General features: G+C 56.0%; 1 protein-coding gene across 1 annotated transcript in view; it reads right to left on the reverse strand.

Moving 5' to 3' along the window:
- Positions 1-168: 168 nt before the first annotated feature.
- Positions 169-16,881, reverse strand: part of STX1A (syntaxin 1A) — a gene marked incomplete at its 3' end in the record, with an annotated part of 98,130 nt that continues 81,417 nt past the window's right edge. Inside the window, exons 6-10 of the mRNA XM_082493228.1 lie at positions 11,058-11,166; positions 3,135-3,208; positions 2,697-2,834; positions 922-1,032; positions 169-246 (exon numbers count right to left, since the gene is read on the reverse strand). Of these exons, the coding sequence (XP_082349354.1) occupies positions 169-246; positions 922-1,032; positions 2,697-2,834; positions 3,135-3,208; positions 11,058-11,166 (510 nt within the window). The remainder of the gene's footprint in view (positions 247-921; positions 1,033-2,696; positions 2,835-3,134; positions 3,209-11,057; positions 11,167-16,881) is intronic.

The raw sequence follows: 16,881 nt of genomic DNA on the forward strand, positions 1-16,881 counted from the left end.
TCCACACAGACGCACCGCACCGCACACACAGCGTCACAAACAACCATGCATTAGAAACTGAAATGCTGCTGGGAGGCTCCGGGGCTGCGTGGTTCACTCCGGCGCGGCTGCGGCCCCACGGCACGCGTGGCTCCGTCCATCGCACACAAACAGTCCCGTGGGGTGAGTCTAGCCGAAAATGCCGCCGAAGGTGGAGGCAATGACGATACCCAGGATCACACAGCAGATTATGATCATGATCTTCTTCTGCTCAGACGTCCCAGCATGGGCAGGGAGAGAAGGGAGAGGGGACTGTGAGTGTTGCGGACAGGCTGGCCCCAGGAGCTGGGGGCTGCCATCTGCCTTGTCCCGGTTTGCCCATGGTGGGCTCTGAGCAGCACTGTAGGAGCCAGAGGGGCTCCAGCAGCCCTGGGGCAGGGAAAGGCATCCCAGCTCCCCCTTCAGCCCTGGGCTGTCAGAGCTGAGCTGGTGGCCCCTGGGTCCCTGAGCTGCCGAGCTGATATGGGACCAGGTGTGGGAACAAGGATAGGCAGCTGGCACCGCACTCAGGGTCAGAGCTGGGCCGTGACTTTTCTCGACTTCTCTTTTGCCAAGGGTCATGGCTCTGACAGCAGGCCTGGCCCACATGATCCACCCTGTCCCTTTGCCTCCCCCCAGGCAGCACACAGGTCCCATGGCTCCTCATCAGCACTCAGGCAGCCTGTGCCAGGGAGCTCTGCCTCAGCTGGTGCCACCAGCGGGACCTGTGCTGCACCCAGTGGTGTGGGGTAAAGCAGTGCCCGGGCACCCGTGAGGCTGCACCATGCTGCCCGCCCCTCTGTGCTGGGCAGGCAGGGGTGCCAGGCAGCGGCCTGCCCCTGGGATGAAGGTGTCAGCAGCATAGGCAGGGAAAGACGGGCCCCAGACAGTGCTGTGACTCACCCGTCTGGCTTTGCTCTGGTACTTCACCGCCTTTTTGGTGTCAGACACGGCCCGCTCCACATAGTCCACCGAGTGCTCCACGTTGTACTCGATGCGGTCAATCATCTCGCCCTGCAGAGCGGGGACAGAGCCCATGCGCGTGCAGATGTGAGCGCCTTCCTGCTCTGCGGCTCCCCGGCACCGTATGGATGTCACCCTGCCCGACAGCCCTGCATGGGAGAGAGAGAGGGACTGTCAGGTGCCTGCAAGCTGTGGGTGGCCCGGGGTGCCCCGGGGCCGGGGCTCTGGACCGTGGGCTCTGTCCCAGAGGGCTGAGACCTCTGTGCACATTCCAGCAGGAAAGCAAGCGAGGGTGAGGGAGGTCACGGGGTGTTCCCCAGCCCGATCCTGGCCTGCTGGCCACCCTGTCTGATATCTCAGGTGACATCAAAGCCACAACAGGATCTACACTGACACCACGTGGCATGCTGCTGAAATGGGCGGCATGGGGGGGAACAAGGACCACACCAGCAGCAGCATGTTGGATGCTCACAAAACCACACACATGCAGGGACAACCACTCTGATCTGCACAAGCACCCTGCTGAGAGCAGAGGACCCCGAAGTGATGCTGGCAAGGACGGACCACAGGGCCCTACCCCACTCTGCCCCACTGGCTGCAGGGGTGGGCTGGGGATGTGGACTCCTGCAGACATGGAGACAGAGCAGGGTGAGCATCCCCAGCCTGTCCACCTCCTTTGGCTGCACAGGGAAGCAGCCAGGTCCTGCAGCAGCTGGAGACAGTGTGTGTCATTCATGTGACCAACAGGGTGGGTGGCTTGAAGCCCAGTGCCCTCCTGCATGGTAGGGAGGGAAATGGGGGCTGCAGAGCCCGGGGGTCATGGCCAGCAGTTCTGCAATGCTCCTTTCTCAGCCTAATGCTGGAGAGCATGGGGAGGACGAGCCTTGCAAGCCCAGGGGTGCTTTGGTGTTACCCGCCTGCTGCTCCCTGCCTTGCCTAAAGCTGCTGCTTCTCCTTCCCAGCCGTGCCATGCCTGGGACAGAGAAGGCAGCTGCCAGCACTGCTGCCAGCCCAGCACCCCTCTGCTCCTGGTGCCAGCAGCTCAGAGCCTCCCACCCCACAGAGCAACACTCTAGCCATTACAGCAGGGCAGAGAACTGCAAATCCCCCACGTCTGTCCCCCAAGGCAAACAGGAGGGGGCACCAACACCACAGTGCCACAGCCACCCCTGCCTGCCTGCCACAGGCAGGCCCTAGTGCCATGCGAGAGCCACAGACATGCAGGGCGCAGCCATGCAGAGCAGAGCATGCAGCACCGGTGGGGGCTTGGTGGAGCTTTACCTGCCACTGATGTCTCCTCGGGCCGTGGCAGCATGGTGGGCAAGAAAGGGGGTGAGCAGAGACGCCGGAGCGTGTGCCCAGCTGAAGGGCCAGGTGCCGCGGGCTGGTGGCACAGCCAGGGGTGGCCTGGCAGGACCGCCGAGGCTGGCAGCATCCTGAGCTCACACGGCAGGGCCCAGTGCTCCAGGGAAGATGGAGAAATCTTCACCTGCGTGGCAGCCACCCGCTGCCCTCCAAAGCCCATCACCAAACCTCCTGCCCCAGGCACACAGCAGCCCCTGCCTCTGGGATGCAAGGTGGGTGGCTCAGCCCCAGTGGGACCTGCATTGGTCCCAGATACAGTTTTTCCCCAGTCAGGGGACCACTGGTAGCCCCATCACACTCCAACCTCTCACTCCAGGTGAGCCGGCCACTAGGCCACTGTGTCTTCCTACCTGGCTTTCCACCAACATGGCCATGTCCATGAACATGTCGTGCAGCTCTCGGATGCTGTTCTCCAGTTTGATGATCTCACTGTGCCGCGTCTCAATCTCATTCAGTGCCTGCTTGGTGATGTTTGAATCCATAATGATCTGCAACAAAACAGGGCCACTGAGCATCACACTCAGCCCCTCAGATGCCAGGAATAGGGACCCCAAGAAAGGGAAGAGCAGGAGCCCAGCAGTTTGCAGCAAACCCCTACCCTACCCTCAAGCCAGGATGCAGCCCCTGCTCAGGCAGCATCCTCAGGCCAGACCCGAGCACCCACATCCCACCTCCTGCATGGGCTGTGCTCATCATTCTTGTACTGGGGCCACTGTGGCAGCACGTCCACCAGCCAAGCTCCCTGGGACAAGGGGGCTGGCTGGGCTTTAGCCTGTGCCAGTGCTTACCCCGGAGGAGAAGATGGCCGGGTTGCCGCTCTCCAGCATGTCCTCCAGCTCCTCGCTGGTGGTGGTCCTGCCAGCTGCAAGTGACACAACACGGGTCAGCCATGAGCCCTCTGTCCCAGCCACAGTCCCGCAGGGCTCTGCTGGCTCTGTGGCATCTCCTGAGAGTGGAGCAGTGCAAAGCTTCCAGGCCTGAGAGCGCACTGGACACTTTGAGCGGCTGCCATCCCGCAGCCCAGCTCTGTGGCAGCGCTGCGACCCCTCTTTTTAAGGGGGTCAAGCTGCCAGCTGCTTCCTGGTCAAGCTGCCCATTCCTGCGGGGCAGGGAGTGGTGCCAAAGGACTGGCAGCCATCAGCACCCAGTTGGTGAGCTGTGCAGGAGCAGGGATGGAGAGCAGAAGGCCAAGAGCAGGGATGCTCTTGGCAAAGCCCATCCCATGCCAGTTCAAGGCCATGAGCACGCTGGGCTCAGCAGGGCTCGCTGGCCTGGCAGGCACTGCTGCAGTCGCTGGGCTGTCTGAGTTTTAGCCTTGCAGCTGCGTAACAGAAACCAGGCTCCATCCTTCCCCACGTGACACAGCCCTCCTCCTCAGCGCCAGGGTGGTACCTTCAGCCCCACAGCTCCCTTAGGAGCAATTCCCCCATTGTACATGGTTTGCCTTCCCTTTCCCATGGACATACACTGCACTGCTACAGAGAAGAGAGATATTAATCACTCTATGGGTTACACTGATCCTCTACCATTAATTGCAGCGTGTTCTTCAGGCTAACAGCCAGGTTGGACCCATGAAATTATACTGCTGAACAGAGACGGCGGCACTGGGCAGGCTTTTGCTGGGACTGCCCAGTGGGAGCAGGTCACACAGAGAGGGCAGGAGGCATCCCACTGGCGTGATCAGAAGCAGATGGGCAGGAGCAGCTAATGAAGCAACTTTACCAAGCCTGACAAACCCAAAACCAGCAGAAAGGGAGGCAGGGAAGGGCTGGGCTCTGGTACGGTGCTTGCCTGAGACACGCTGCCCGCAGGCTCTGTCAGTGGTATTGAACGGGACAATAACATCCTCCAGAATGAGTCCAGGGCACCTCTGAATGGGAAAATGGAGGAGACAGGGCAGAGCCCAGGGACGGTCCACAGGATAACATTCCCTGCTTCCAGCAGCACCACAGCAGGGGCTCAGACCAGGGAGGTGCCCAAAACCTGGAAGCCAGTCCAGACCTTCACCACAAGTGATGCAGTGCCCCAGGGAGCACCGGGGCTGGGGGCGCCTGCTTGCGCAGCCATGTCTGGCCACCACCCAGCAGGCATGGTGCATGCTAACACTCTGCCTGGGGAGTTCCTCCAACATGGACACCTCCACACTTCATTACATGTCTCTTTCTCTGCAAGGTCCTGCACCTACATCGGGGTAACCCCCAGTACCAGCACAGACTGGGGAATGGATGGATGGATGGATGGATGAATGGATGGATGGAGAGGACCCTGTGGATGGGGGGAGATTGGTGGGTGACAAATGGGACATCAGCCGGCAATGTGCACTCACAGCCCACAAAGCCAAGCGTCTCCTGGGCTGCATCCCCAGCAGCGTGGCCAGCAGGGCCAGGGAGGGCATGCTCCCCCTCTGCTCCGCTCTCCTCACACCCCCCTGCAGCACCGCCTACAGCCCTGGGGGCCCCAGCACAAGGCAGGCGCGGACCTGGGAGAGACGGCCCACAGGAGGCCACCAAAATGGTCCCAGGCCTGCAACACCTCTGCTGTGGACAAAGGCTGAGAGAGTTGGGGGTGTGCAGCCGGGAGAAGAGACGGCTCCGCGCAGACCTCACTGCGGCCGCTCAGGCCTTGAAGGGGCCTTATAGGAAAGAGGGAGAGAGACTTTTGACCAGCGCCTGCAGGGACAGGACAAGGGGCAGCGGTTCTAAACGGAATGAGGGTGGGGTGAGGATGGACATGGGGAGGAAATGTTGTACCGTGTGGTTGGTGAGCCCCTGGCGCAGGTTGCCCAGAAAAGCTGTGGCTGCCCCATCCCTGGAGGTGTTCAAGGCCAGGTTGGACGGGGCTGGGAGCAACCTGGTCTAGTGGGAGATGTCCTTGCCCATGGCAGGGGCTTGGACTAGGTGATCTCTGAATGTCTCTTCCAACCCAAACCACTCCATGAATCCCTGGTCCTGTGACATGACTACAACAAAGATCCAAAGTCCCAGGAGACAGCGCTGGAGACAAGCTCTTTTGGACCTGAGCCCACCCTGGGAACAAGGCCATTGTCGTGGCTGAAGACAGGTACCTCTGCAGCATGGCTGGGCTGGGTGGCCCAGGCCTGATCTTACACAGGTCCTGGACCGACCTCTACTACCTGGCAGAGGTAGAGGTCCCGTGTGAGGCTGGTCTAGACAACTAAGACCTGTTCGTGCCCTGAAAGCCCCGAGAAACTGCTGCTTTGCAGCAAGAGAACAACCTGTCCCCCATCTGTACACAGGTGAGCCCATAGCTGCAGGCGAGGGCTGAGCTCTGCCGTCTGCACGCTCATGGGTTTAAGGAGCTGCATACTGCCAATGTCCCCTTGGGTTGATCACCTTCCCCACCTTCCCCAGTTCCAGGAAGGACCCACAGCCCATTTCCAGCCACCATTACATGTTTTAGGGTGACAGAGCGTCACTTCCACCAAGGGCGACTCACAACACACCCCCTTCTTGCCTGTTGGCTCCTCGCTCTCAGCTGACACTGCCCTGGTTCCGGGAAGGGAGAACAAGAGCTCAAACAGCACAAATTTACAAACCCTCCTGTTGACTGTGCTCAACTCCGAGCAGTCACTGGCACAGTGACAAGGAGCGTGCCAGGCACAATGCATCAAGGGCTACTTGCTCTGGCCAATTCAAGCCCTAGAGACAGCCCCGAGGGCAAGCAGCTCCAGGAGATGCCACGTCTCTTGCAGGCAGAGGAGGGATGGGATGCAGGATACACGTTCTCATCCTGGCTCTCACCACCTCCTCGCTGGCCTGTTCCCCTATTGCAGAGCATGGGACCGGTAAAAGTTGTGGCAAGAGCAAAGACATCACATGGATTAACAACCAGCCAGTGCAGGCTTGGCCAAAGGCCATAGCTGGTCAGGCAGAGCTTGCTTCAATGCTGAGCCAAAGCACAAGGCCTGGAGGCTGCATCTCACCCACACTGTCCAGCACAGTTTGCCAAAGCTGTATAAACAACCTGCAGGACGCCCGAGGACTTCCCAGGGAGTCCACCGCCTTCTGGCTATGTTTCTTGGTTTGGAAAGGCTGTCATTAGCTCCTCAACAGCAATAAAATCAGATGAAAGCAAGATAGATACTTGGTTGATCTGCTGTCCACATCACCACAGAGCTGCTCCACAGCCACAAATGGGAGTCAAAGGACTGAGTCAATGCAAGGTGCCCACAAAGGCGGAAGAGCCTAGGGGAAAACCCCTGGCCTGAAACTTGGGAAAACACTGGAAAATCATGAGAGCTGGACCTCTGCCTCCCCAGAGAGCTCCAGAGTACATCTACTTCTTACTTGGCATCTCTAGAAATTAAAGTTTCCTGGGGAGAAGAAGCTCTGCCAATGAGCAAAGCACCACAGAGCATCACTTCACTAGGAGATGCAGCGCTCCCAGTGAAGCAAACTCAGCCCTGAGCTGGCAAGGAAGAACGGCGAGAGACGATGCAGCAGGGCCATCAAAAGCTCTGGGACAGGCAGAGACATGAAGCCACCAAAGAGATTTTCCACCTCAGGGCCACCGCACAGTTCTGTGATGTCCAGCTGGATGGAGTGACTGTCCCCATCGACCAGCTCCCAGGGGATGGAGCAGGAACAGCTCCATCAGGGCATGCAAGACCCTGGGGAAGCTCCCAGGAAAGCCTCCAGTGCCACAGCTCACACCCATTACCCAGCTGACGCCGAGTGCCAGTTTGCCCAATTCTGTATGCCAGACACTCCATAAATAGGGACGACTTCAGGCACCCTGAGGCTGCAGAAGTCAAACATACCACAGCTGAATTAGCTGTAATGGCTCAGCTGGGCTCCTTCAGCTTGCAGCATCCCTCCTCCCGGTGGCAGGGCTGCGCAAGCACCCACCGAGCAACAAGGGCTCAGGTTGGAAACACCGAAGACAAGGCACCTTCCCAAGGCTGGGATCCTCTGTCTGGATCTGGCCTTCAAGCTCTCTTTAGATACAAATCCATACGACTCATGGAGAGATGGATATCGCTGCCCCATCCACCCATGCTTGTAGAGGTAACGAGTATGAGTGACCCGACCCACTTGGCCGTCCCCAGCTCAGACAGGTCTAGCACTGCCTGCGGTAGTGTCAGGATGAGCAGACTTCAGCTATAAAAGCCTGCCGAGCATGTCACAAACTGTCACCCACCTCCCCATCCCTCAGGACCCCTTCTGCTCAGCCCGGGGGCCAACTTCCAGTGCTGTGCAGGCATTTTCACGTTTTTAGCTCAGATAAATCTGGTGGTCATTCCCGAGATGAAAATATCACAGGAATCCTAAATAAGCCCATCTGGACCACCCGGGGCTGCCCGGAGGAGCTGCCAGAGCTGGAGCAGACCCCAGACTCCCCTGGCTCAAGGGCAGCTTGGGATGCATCCACAGCTTGTCTTTCTGCACATCAGTTAACCTGGTCTTGCACAGTGTGGCACAGGCTGATTAATTCTCACAGCGCCTTTGAAGATGGCAGATGCTTTATTTTTGGCTCCTCGGTCTCTCACATAACAAAACTGTTCATAAAAACAAGCAGCGTCTGTGCAGCACCTCCATGGCTTCAAAGCTGCACACCCACCACAGAGAGCTCCTCCAAGCCTCAAATCCAATTTCTCTGGGAGCAAATCCTAATTAGATTTAAGATGTCATTTCTCATAATGGACAAAACAGAGAGGAAAAAAACGAAGGAGCGACACCTCCCACCGCAGGCAGCACGGAGGCTGGTGCCTGGGGATCACGGCTCCCAGCAGCAGACACGGCTGGGAGGCACGGTCCAGGCAGAGGACAGCCACCGAGCATCTGTCCTGCCATCATCAACCCCAGGACACGGCGCATCCTGCGATCCTTCCATGGCTTCTGCGGTCTGGGTGTGTTTGGAAGCCAAGTGAGTGAGTAAGGGGTTGTCGGGGGGAGGGCAATGATTAAGGCTGGGGTAGAAGCAGTGAGAGAGGAGATGATACCCACTTCATGTCAGACAGGCTCCCCAGCTCAGCAAGGGTCACGGAGGCACAACTCTGGCACACACAGACACAGCGGTGCCTACACAAGGAGAAGGGGCAGACCCTGAGAGGGCTGTGGGGAACCCCAGGGGGTGGCTGCAGCTTGGGACAGTGACTTTACATCAACATTTCTTCTGCAACTGTCCTACTTCCAGAGCAAGAAGCAGATACAGTTAGGATGGAGAAGTTCTCCAAGTGCTGGGGAGCCTCCCCAGAGCAGCTGAGAAGTCCCTGCTCTCTCACTTTCAAAACCCGAGTAATTTACTGGCTTTGCTGTCAGAGCTCCCGGCACTTTCTATCTTTGGATCCATCAGCTGAAAATGAGAGCTGAGGATTCCATAGAGCTTTGTGCAGTTGCCACATTCCAGCTTAGCTCCATTCAAAAGAGCCTGTTCAAGAGCCCCCGGAGCAGCAGGGACTGAAGGTGCTGGCTGAGACACCCCAGGACGAGCAGAGCCCTCTGCCCAGGAAGCACTCCTGATAAAACCTCAATAAGCTTGTTGCTTTTGACAAGCCTTTTTGCCAGAAGAGATTTTCTGCTGTCCTGACAGAGGAACCCAGCTTTTGCAAAATACAGCGCACAGGATTCTGTACCTTCCCAGCACAGACCCCATCCTGCATCTGCTCCACATCTCCACCCCGAAGGGAAAGCAGGTCCCTCACCGTCACTGACCAGGACACCTCCTCGGCACCCAGCCACTGCACCACAGTGAGTGCTGAGCAGCCTTTTCCTTGTGCCCCATCAATGCTCTGTCAGGCACTGAGAGCCCGGCAGGATGGACAGAGCAAAGGTGAGTATTAGGGGATTGGAACACCTCTCTTATGCGGAAAGGCTGAGGGACTTGGGTCTTTTTAGTCTGGAGAAGAGAAGACTGAAGGGGGATCTTATCAATGCTTATAAATCCTTAAAGGGAGGGTGCCAGGTAGATGGGAACAGTCTTTTTTCAGTGGTGCCCAGTGACAGGACAAGAGGGAACGGGCACAAACTTGAACATAGGAAGTTCCATCTTAACATGAGGAGCAACTTCTTTCCTGTGAGGGTGGCAGAGCACTGGCACAGGCTGCCCAGAGACGGGGGGGAGTCTCCCACTCTGGAGACATTCCAAACACACCTGGATGCTGTCTTGTGCAACTGCTGTAGGTGCCCCTGCTCTGGCAGGGGGTTGGACTACATGACCTCCAGAGGTCACTTCCAACCCTGACCAGTCTGTGATTCTGTGAGTATAATTTAATATATCTCCACAATTTAAGCAGAGCAGCAGCGTCCTTCCAAAATCCGGGAGTAGAAAAACAAGAGGAAGGTTTCTTTCAGGTCTGCAGACAATGAAGGACCTGCCTAAGTCCTTTCAAGTCTCTCTCTTTGAAAGGAGGCATAGGGATACCTTAAATTCCTATTTACATTACAAGCCACCCCTGTGGCTGGGTATCACTTACAGCATGACGTTAGCTGATGAATGAGTCAGTCAGCTGGAGCAGTGACACATTCATCATCCTGCTTTACATTAAACGTCAAGTTCTTGTTGAGACTCATGTCAGTCAACCTTTCCATTCAGCCGGTGTGAAACATTTCTATTATTATTATACATCATAAAGACTAATATTAACAGAGGAAAGGCTTGCACAGCCAAGTCTCCTTCTAGCCCTCCACAGAAACCACCACCATACCCCACCAGCACCCAGACACCCAGGCATCTGCAGCTCATGAAGGACATTCCTACGGGTGACCTTCACGGACGCTATTCTGTCTCAAAGGTCTCCTACCTTATTATTCATGCTGAGTTGTGAAAGGGAAGAAAAACACCCATTTGTTTGTCAGAAAAAAAAAAAAAAACACCTGGACTAGGCTTCAGACTCTTTCATTTTAAGCACAAAAAACCATGACACTGACAATGAGATTATTTGCAAAAAAAATCTCTTTTCAACCCTGCATCCCCTGACTTCTCCCATGCTTGCTTATGCCCCCAATTATGGTGGTTCTTCTTCACTGGGAGACAACCACGTTTCTCTAAAACTAACCTGGTGTCACCCATTGCCCAGAACAACCACCAGGTTTTGTTGACAGATGAGAGCAGACTTCACCTCAGCGATGGGCCCTGAACGACGCAGGGAGATCTTAGTGCCATGGAGGTGACAGCCTCAGAAGTGTCACCTGGGACCCACCTTTGGCCAGAAGACACCTCTACTGCTGCTAAGAGCCATCACGGTCCTGGGTCCAGGGAGCTGCCTGGGGCAGGCACTGAGGCTCCTGCTCCTCCTGCAGCAAGGGAAGCGGCTGGGAGCTGCGAGCGCCCCCATCTCAAGAGCTCACTTCTCTGGTTTTATATTTAGTTCAGTTCACCCGCGATGAAAAGCACCCAGAGGAAAGGCAAGGCAACACTTGGGAGTCAGGAATTCCCATTAGCTTCTTTGAATTCAAAATTAGCTGCAAACAAGGAAGAAATTTCTCTCCTTGTGCTCTCTGCGCTCTCTACGCAGCATTTAAGAAAATCTGAAGGGAGTTTTTGCACTTTGCTGGATGCAGTGCGACACTGAAATGCAAGGTACCACCACATGCCTATTCCCAGCAGTAGCCACGTCCTGGTTGCTCCCACAGCCCCTGTGCACCCCCCGGGGGAGCTCTGCACCGCTGCGGGAGCAGCTCTGACCCAGCACCAGAGATGGCCCCACAGTGCGCACAGCCCCGCTGTGTCCCCCCTCCGGCTTTACTCACTGATCTCCAGCTGCCTCTGAATCCTGCCCTTGCAGCGCTCCCGGTAGTCAGTCTGTGTGGCATTGTACTCGGACATCACCTCCACGAACTTGCGCGACAGCGTCGAGTGCTGCAGAGGGGAGAGGAAGAGAAAGCGGGGTGAGGGTCCCGCAGGAGGGAGAGACCTGTCACCCCTGAGCCAGAGGAAGGCTCAGCCCTGAGCACCTCTTCTAGCTGCCCAAAAAGCATTTCTAGCCCACAAGCTGCTCTGAGGAGTGTGACAATGCACAAGGGGGGGCAGGTGGCAGCAGGTGACATGGCCCTGGGGGGAGCGGACCAGACACACCACTCACCCAAGCCCAACGCAAGCACAGCCTTCACCCCCAGAGGACACCCCGGAGGGGCAGCAGTCCCATGGGCTGCGGCTGGCAGCACCCTCTTCGCACCACACCACAGCTTGTGCCCGAGCAGCCCAGGGCCGAGGCCACAACGGTGCCCTGGGTCGAGCCCAGGCTGCCTCTGCCAGGCTGCCGGGATGTGCCAGACCCGGCACGGGCACAAGACGGAACAAACCTGCCCCAAACCGAGAGGCTGCCTGCAGAGCTGCCAGCCCAGGGCAAATGATGTGATGGAGCGGTCACGTCCTGCACACAGAGCACCCTCACTTTATTAAGCTGCTTTCCGTTTTCCAGGAAACGTGCCAGAAAACCTTGGAATTACACCTGACCAGGGTCCAGCTAAACAAGCCTACCCCCCCAGTGCTGGCTGCTGCCCCCAGAGGGAAACTCACCCCTGCGTGAGCACCCACCCTGGGGCCTGACTTGCTGTCTGATCCAGCTGCCAGGCTGAGCACACCAAACAGTCCTGAAGATGTCCCAGGAAAGTCAGGACAGGGCATCACGTGCATTCGCCATTCAAACACTTGTGTCTCCTGAATGAGCCCTTTCCCAAATACACCAGAAATCGAGTTTCATAGGACGACGGAGGCACAGAATGGTTTGGGTCGGAAGGGAGCTTCAAAGATCATCCAGACCAACCCCGTCCGTGCCACGGGCAGGGACATCTCCCACTAGATCAGCTTGGCAGAACATAAAAGCCTTTGGACTGCTTTTGGGGGTTGTGGAAGGCTGTGTTTGGAGGTAGTTTTGCTTGCAATTAAAAAAGGGAGCAGTTGGGCTGCTTATAAAGACACAGAAAATCCCACCCTGCAGCTGGGAGCTTTGCTCTGACCGATGGCACGTGCATGATGTGAAGAACTGCCAGCAGTGGGACACGGGACTCAGTTGTGCCTGCCGAGCGGGGTCGGAGCAGCAGCTCTGCCGGTGCTGGCTGCCCTCACACTGCTTCAAGCTCCTTGCTCTCCGTGGCTGTCGACAGCAGCCGTTCCCCGCAGTGCACTCCCGTCCCTGCTGCTGAACCAGGCAGGAAGAGCTGGCAAGGGGGGGGTCACGGGTTGCCCTTTGTGGGAGTGATGGTCTGTCACACTAAAACCTGTAACAGTGGCTGGAATGAGCTGTGGATCCTTCCCAGAGATGGGGAAGGTGGGGAGGGTGTTCAACCCAAGGTGATGTTGGCATTAGGCAGCTCCTTAGACCCATGAGCGTGCAGACAGCAGAGCTCAGCCCTCACCTGCAGCTATGGGCTCACATGGGTACAGACAGGGGTCAGGTTGATCTCTTGCTGCAAAGCAGCAGCTTCTCAGGGCTTTGGGGGTACTCTTATCACAGAATGATGAACTTTTGGAGTGGTTTGGGCTGGAAGGGACCTTAAAGATCAGCCACTCCAACCCCCGGCCCTGGGCAGGGACACCTCCCACCAGCCCAGGTTGCTCCAAGCCCCATCCAACCTGGCCTTGAACACCTCCAGGGATGGGGCAGCCACAGCTTCTCGGGGCAACCTGCGCCAGGGGCTCACCACCCTCACGGTACAACATTTCTTCCCCACGTCCATCCTCACCCCACCCTCGTTCAGTTTAGAACCACTGCCCCTTGTCCTATCCCTGCAGGCGCTGGTCAAAAGTCTCTCTCTCTCTTTCCTATAAGGCCCCTTCAAGGCCTGAGCGGCCGCAGTGAGGTCTGCGCGGAGCCGTCTCTTCTCCCGGCTGCACACCCCCAACTCTCTCAGCCTTTGTCCACAGCAGAGGTGTTGCAGGCCTGGGACCATTTTGGTGGCCTCCTGTGGGCCGTCTCTCCCAGGTCCGCGCCTGCCTTGTGCTGGGGCCCCCAGGGCTGTAGGCGGTGCTGCAGGGGGGTGTGAGGAGAGCGGAGCAGAGGGGGAGCATGCCCTCCCTGGCCCTGCTGGCCACGCTGCTGGGGATGCAGCCCAGGAGATGCTTGGCTTTGTGGGCTGTGAGTGCACATTGCCGGCTGATGTCCCATTTGTCACCCACCAGTCTCCCCCAGTCCTTCTCTGCAGGGTTAAAAGCCTCCCTTTCCAGAGAAGGCAAATCTGGTGCACAAATCTGAAGCGAAGCCAAATCCTATACTGTGTCAAGCCAGAAACACTCGTGCGCTTTTTCAACTGTGCAGAAGATGGAACAGCATGTGGCTGAGGGGCAACATCTCACACACCCATCCAGGACACTCGGCATCACTCTTGCATGCAACAGGCACCTGCAAGGTGGGACCAGCCGACGGTACTGCTGCAGAGGGAAGGCAGCTGTGCTATCCAACATCACCCTGTAGACTTCTCGTGCAGCCCAACACGGGAAGCCAGGACCAACAGGAGATATGGGGAAATGGTGGAAGGTGAAAGGAGAGGTGACGGAAAAGGGATAGGAAAAGAGGATACTCAGAAAGGATCAGAAAGAAGATACAGAGAGACTGATACGATGAAGAACCTTCTGATGAGTGTTCCCCTGGGGACTTACAGGGCCACCAGCATGGCCTGAGCTTACCCTTAGAGAGTTACAGCTCTCAGAGAGCTGAACCTAAGGGCTGTACCCAGACCTGCTAAACTGGAGCAGCTCTCAAAGCCTCTAGGCAAGGGGGGACTGGTGCAACGCGGCATCTCTGCAGGGTCAGCCATGCCTGGTGCACACTGGTTCTCAGACACTCCCGAAGTTGGTACACCCAGAGAAGCTCCAGCCAACACACTCCTACTTCCAGGAGACGGCACCAGAGACATCTTGAAGATATACTCGCATTTGCTTTGCAGCTATTCTAAACAAGCAGCAGCTCGGTATTTATGGCAGAGCCTCAGACTCAGCTCATCTTGTTCCTCCTCTGATGGCAAACCTCATACGAAAGCCCTGCGGCACCTTCAGCTTCAGCAGGCAGCCTCTGCTTGAGAGACGCCCGGCCCAAAGCAAGGTCAAAACAGCTCCTGAGCCACATGGCTTGAAATCCAGCAAAGACATGATGTGCCATCCAAGCGACTCTTCTTCTGCCTTTTCAAAATTGTTTTCCTAAAATCCAGTCCATTCTCATTCAGCTGAGAAGTATGAACATATGTTGATCTGCAGCCAAATATAGCCTGGGTGTTGAATGACACCCCTTTCTGCTAATCAGTATACCACGCCATACCTCTTTTACTTAAGAAGTTATTTAACTTGGTGTTTATTTTGTCAGATTGTTATTTTATGTTCCCACGGGCATCCCACGTGTCTACAAAATGCATTCGATTTTTGAAGGAACACGTAGTTTCATGTAAAATGGACTGGAAAAAGCATTTTAAATGGCTTTCAGTCATTAAATAAAACTACCTGAATATTCAGAGTAAACAAAAGCATATAAAAATGTACCTTGCATTTGAAAGAAACTCATTAAACAGAAAGCATTAACTAAAATTAGGAAATTGAGCTGTTTCGCCTGGGGCCAGCAACTTTTCACTCCCCGAACATGGGGAAAGCAGCCCAATTTGCCAGAAAGCTGCATTTCCAAAGGGCTCATACAGCTCTGGGTACCCACAGGGGACTTTGAAACCCCCACAAAGCATATACTGAATCCTGGAACCTTGGCCTTCAATGCTTTTAATTAGGCGAAAGACTTTTCTGAAGCGCTCAGCCCAGGGGGGAGTCCAGGGGGGGATGCCAGCCTTCCTCCTGAGCCTGTCGGGCTTACCGGGGGAGCCGAGATCCCACTCCTGAGTTCCCACCGGCTGGGTTTGTTTCAGTGTTTGAACTAGTCCAAGCAAGGTGAATACTTCCACCGCGCCGGCTAGATAAACCATGCCCAAAAGCAACTAGAGCAAAAGCTATTCTGAATAACAGGGACCAAAAAGTAATGATGTTTGGAAGTATGTAAATAGTAGCTTTTTGCTCTGTTATGAACTCAAAATTTGATACTTATAGAAACACGGAAAATACTGACGAGACATCTGGGAACCTACATCCCTGGCAATGTTTCTGGGCTGGGGATGCCCTTGGGAGCTGCGACCCCAAAGCCCCCCCATACCCTTCTGCTGCTGGTGGGCTGACTGAGGCAGGCTGCTTTATTCAAACTGATGCTATGGAATGGGGACAAACAGAGTGGTTTTAATGTAATGAATTTAGAACATGAAACAACTTTTCCTGCATAAGCAGCGCAGGGCTCAGGCTGCCCCTGACACCAGTGTGCTGTGGGCTCATGGAATCACACAATCAGAGAATCCCAGGTTGGAAGGGACCTCGGGGATCATCTGGTCCAACCTTTCTTGGCAAAAGCACAGCCCAGCACCACAGCCAGCTGAATCTTAAAAGTGTCTAATGTTGGGGAATCCACCACTTCCCTGGGGAGATCATTCCAATGGCCAATTGTTCTCATTGTGAAAAAATTTCCTCTTGTGTCCAACCGGAATCTCCCCAGGAGTAACTTGCACCCATTGCCCCATGTCTTTTCCATGTGACTCCTTGTAAAAAGGGTATCTTCATCTTTTATGTCACCACAAAGTTTGGGACAGCCACTGAGGGACAGACTCCCGCTCCTGCAGAAGAAGCCAGCACCGTTGGCTGCCCCAGGACTGTGGCCAGAGGACCAGCCCAGCTCCCATCAGTGAGCGATGCTGGGTCTGAAAATACCGTTAAACGTCTTCACCAGTAACCTGGGACGGAAGAGTGGAGTGCACTTTCAGCAGGTTTGCAGAAGACACCAAACTGGAGAGAGTGATGGAATACAGGGCTGGTATTCAGAGGGACCTCAACAGTTTGGAGAAAGGGGCTGATAGGAACCCCATGAAGGTCAAAGGCAAATGCAGCATTCTGTGCTGGGGATGGGATGCATGTCGCAGGACGGGTTGGGGGCCAGCTGTCCAGAAAGCACCTACAACTCATGGAGTCCTCATGGACATCAGGCTGCCCAGGAGTCAGCAGCGAAGGTAAAACTCATCGCAGGCTGGGTGAGCAGAAGGACAGCCAGTGGGGCGAGGACAGGGATTGTTCCCTTCCACCTAGCGCTTGTGAGACCACAACTAAAGTGCTGTGTGGTGCTTGGGGTTCCCCAAAAAGCATTGTGTGGGAGTGAAGCCGGTTGAGGCCACCAAGGTGGTCTGGGCAGGAGCACAGGATAAATGAGGATAGGCAGGGTTTGACCAGCTGAACGTGATAAAGCTCAGGGGGATCTTATTGCTGCCTACAAAAAGCCAGTGAAAGAATGGAGAGAAACTGAAGCCACACTCTTCTTGGTGGTGCACAGGGGCAGGACAAGAGGTGACAGAACAAGCTGGGACACCGGGAATTCCAGTTAAATATTAAGGGGGAGAAAAATCATCCTAAGGGTGGTCAAACACTCCACCAGGGTGCAGAGGACCCATGGACTGATGCCCATGGCATCTCCATCCTTCTAGATCCTGAGAATGCAGTTGGACGAGGCCAACAGCCACCTGATGTGGCTGGCACTGCTCTGTGGCAGGGGCTGGGATCTCCTGAGCT

Source organism: Vanellus vanellus, assembly GCF_965231255.1.
Source record: "Vanellus vanellus genome assembly, chromosome: 19".
In the NCBI taxonomy this organism is placed as follows: domain Eukaryota; kingdom Metazoa; phylum Chordata; class Aves; order Charadriiformes; family Charadriidae; genus Vanellus; species Vanellus vanellus.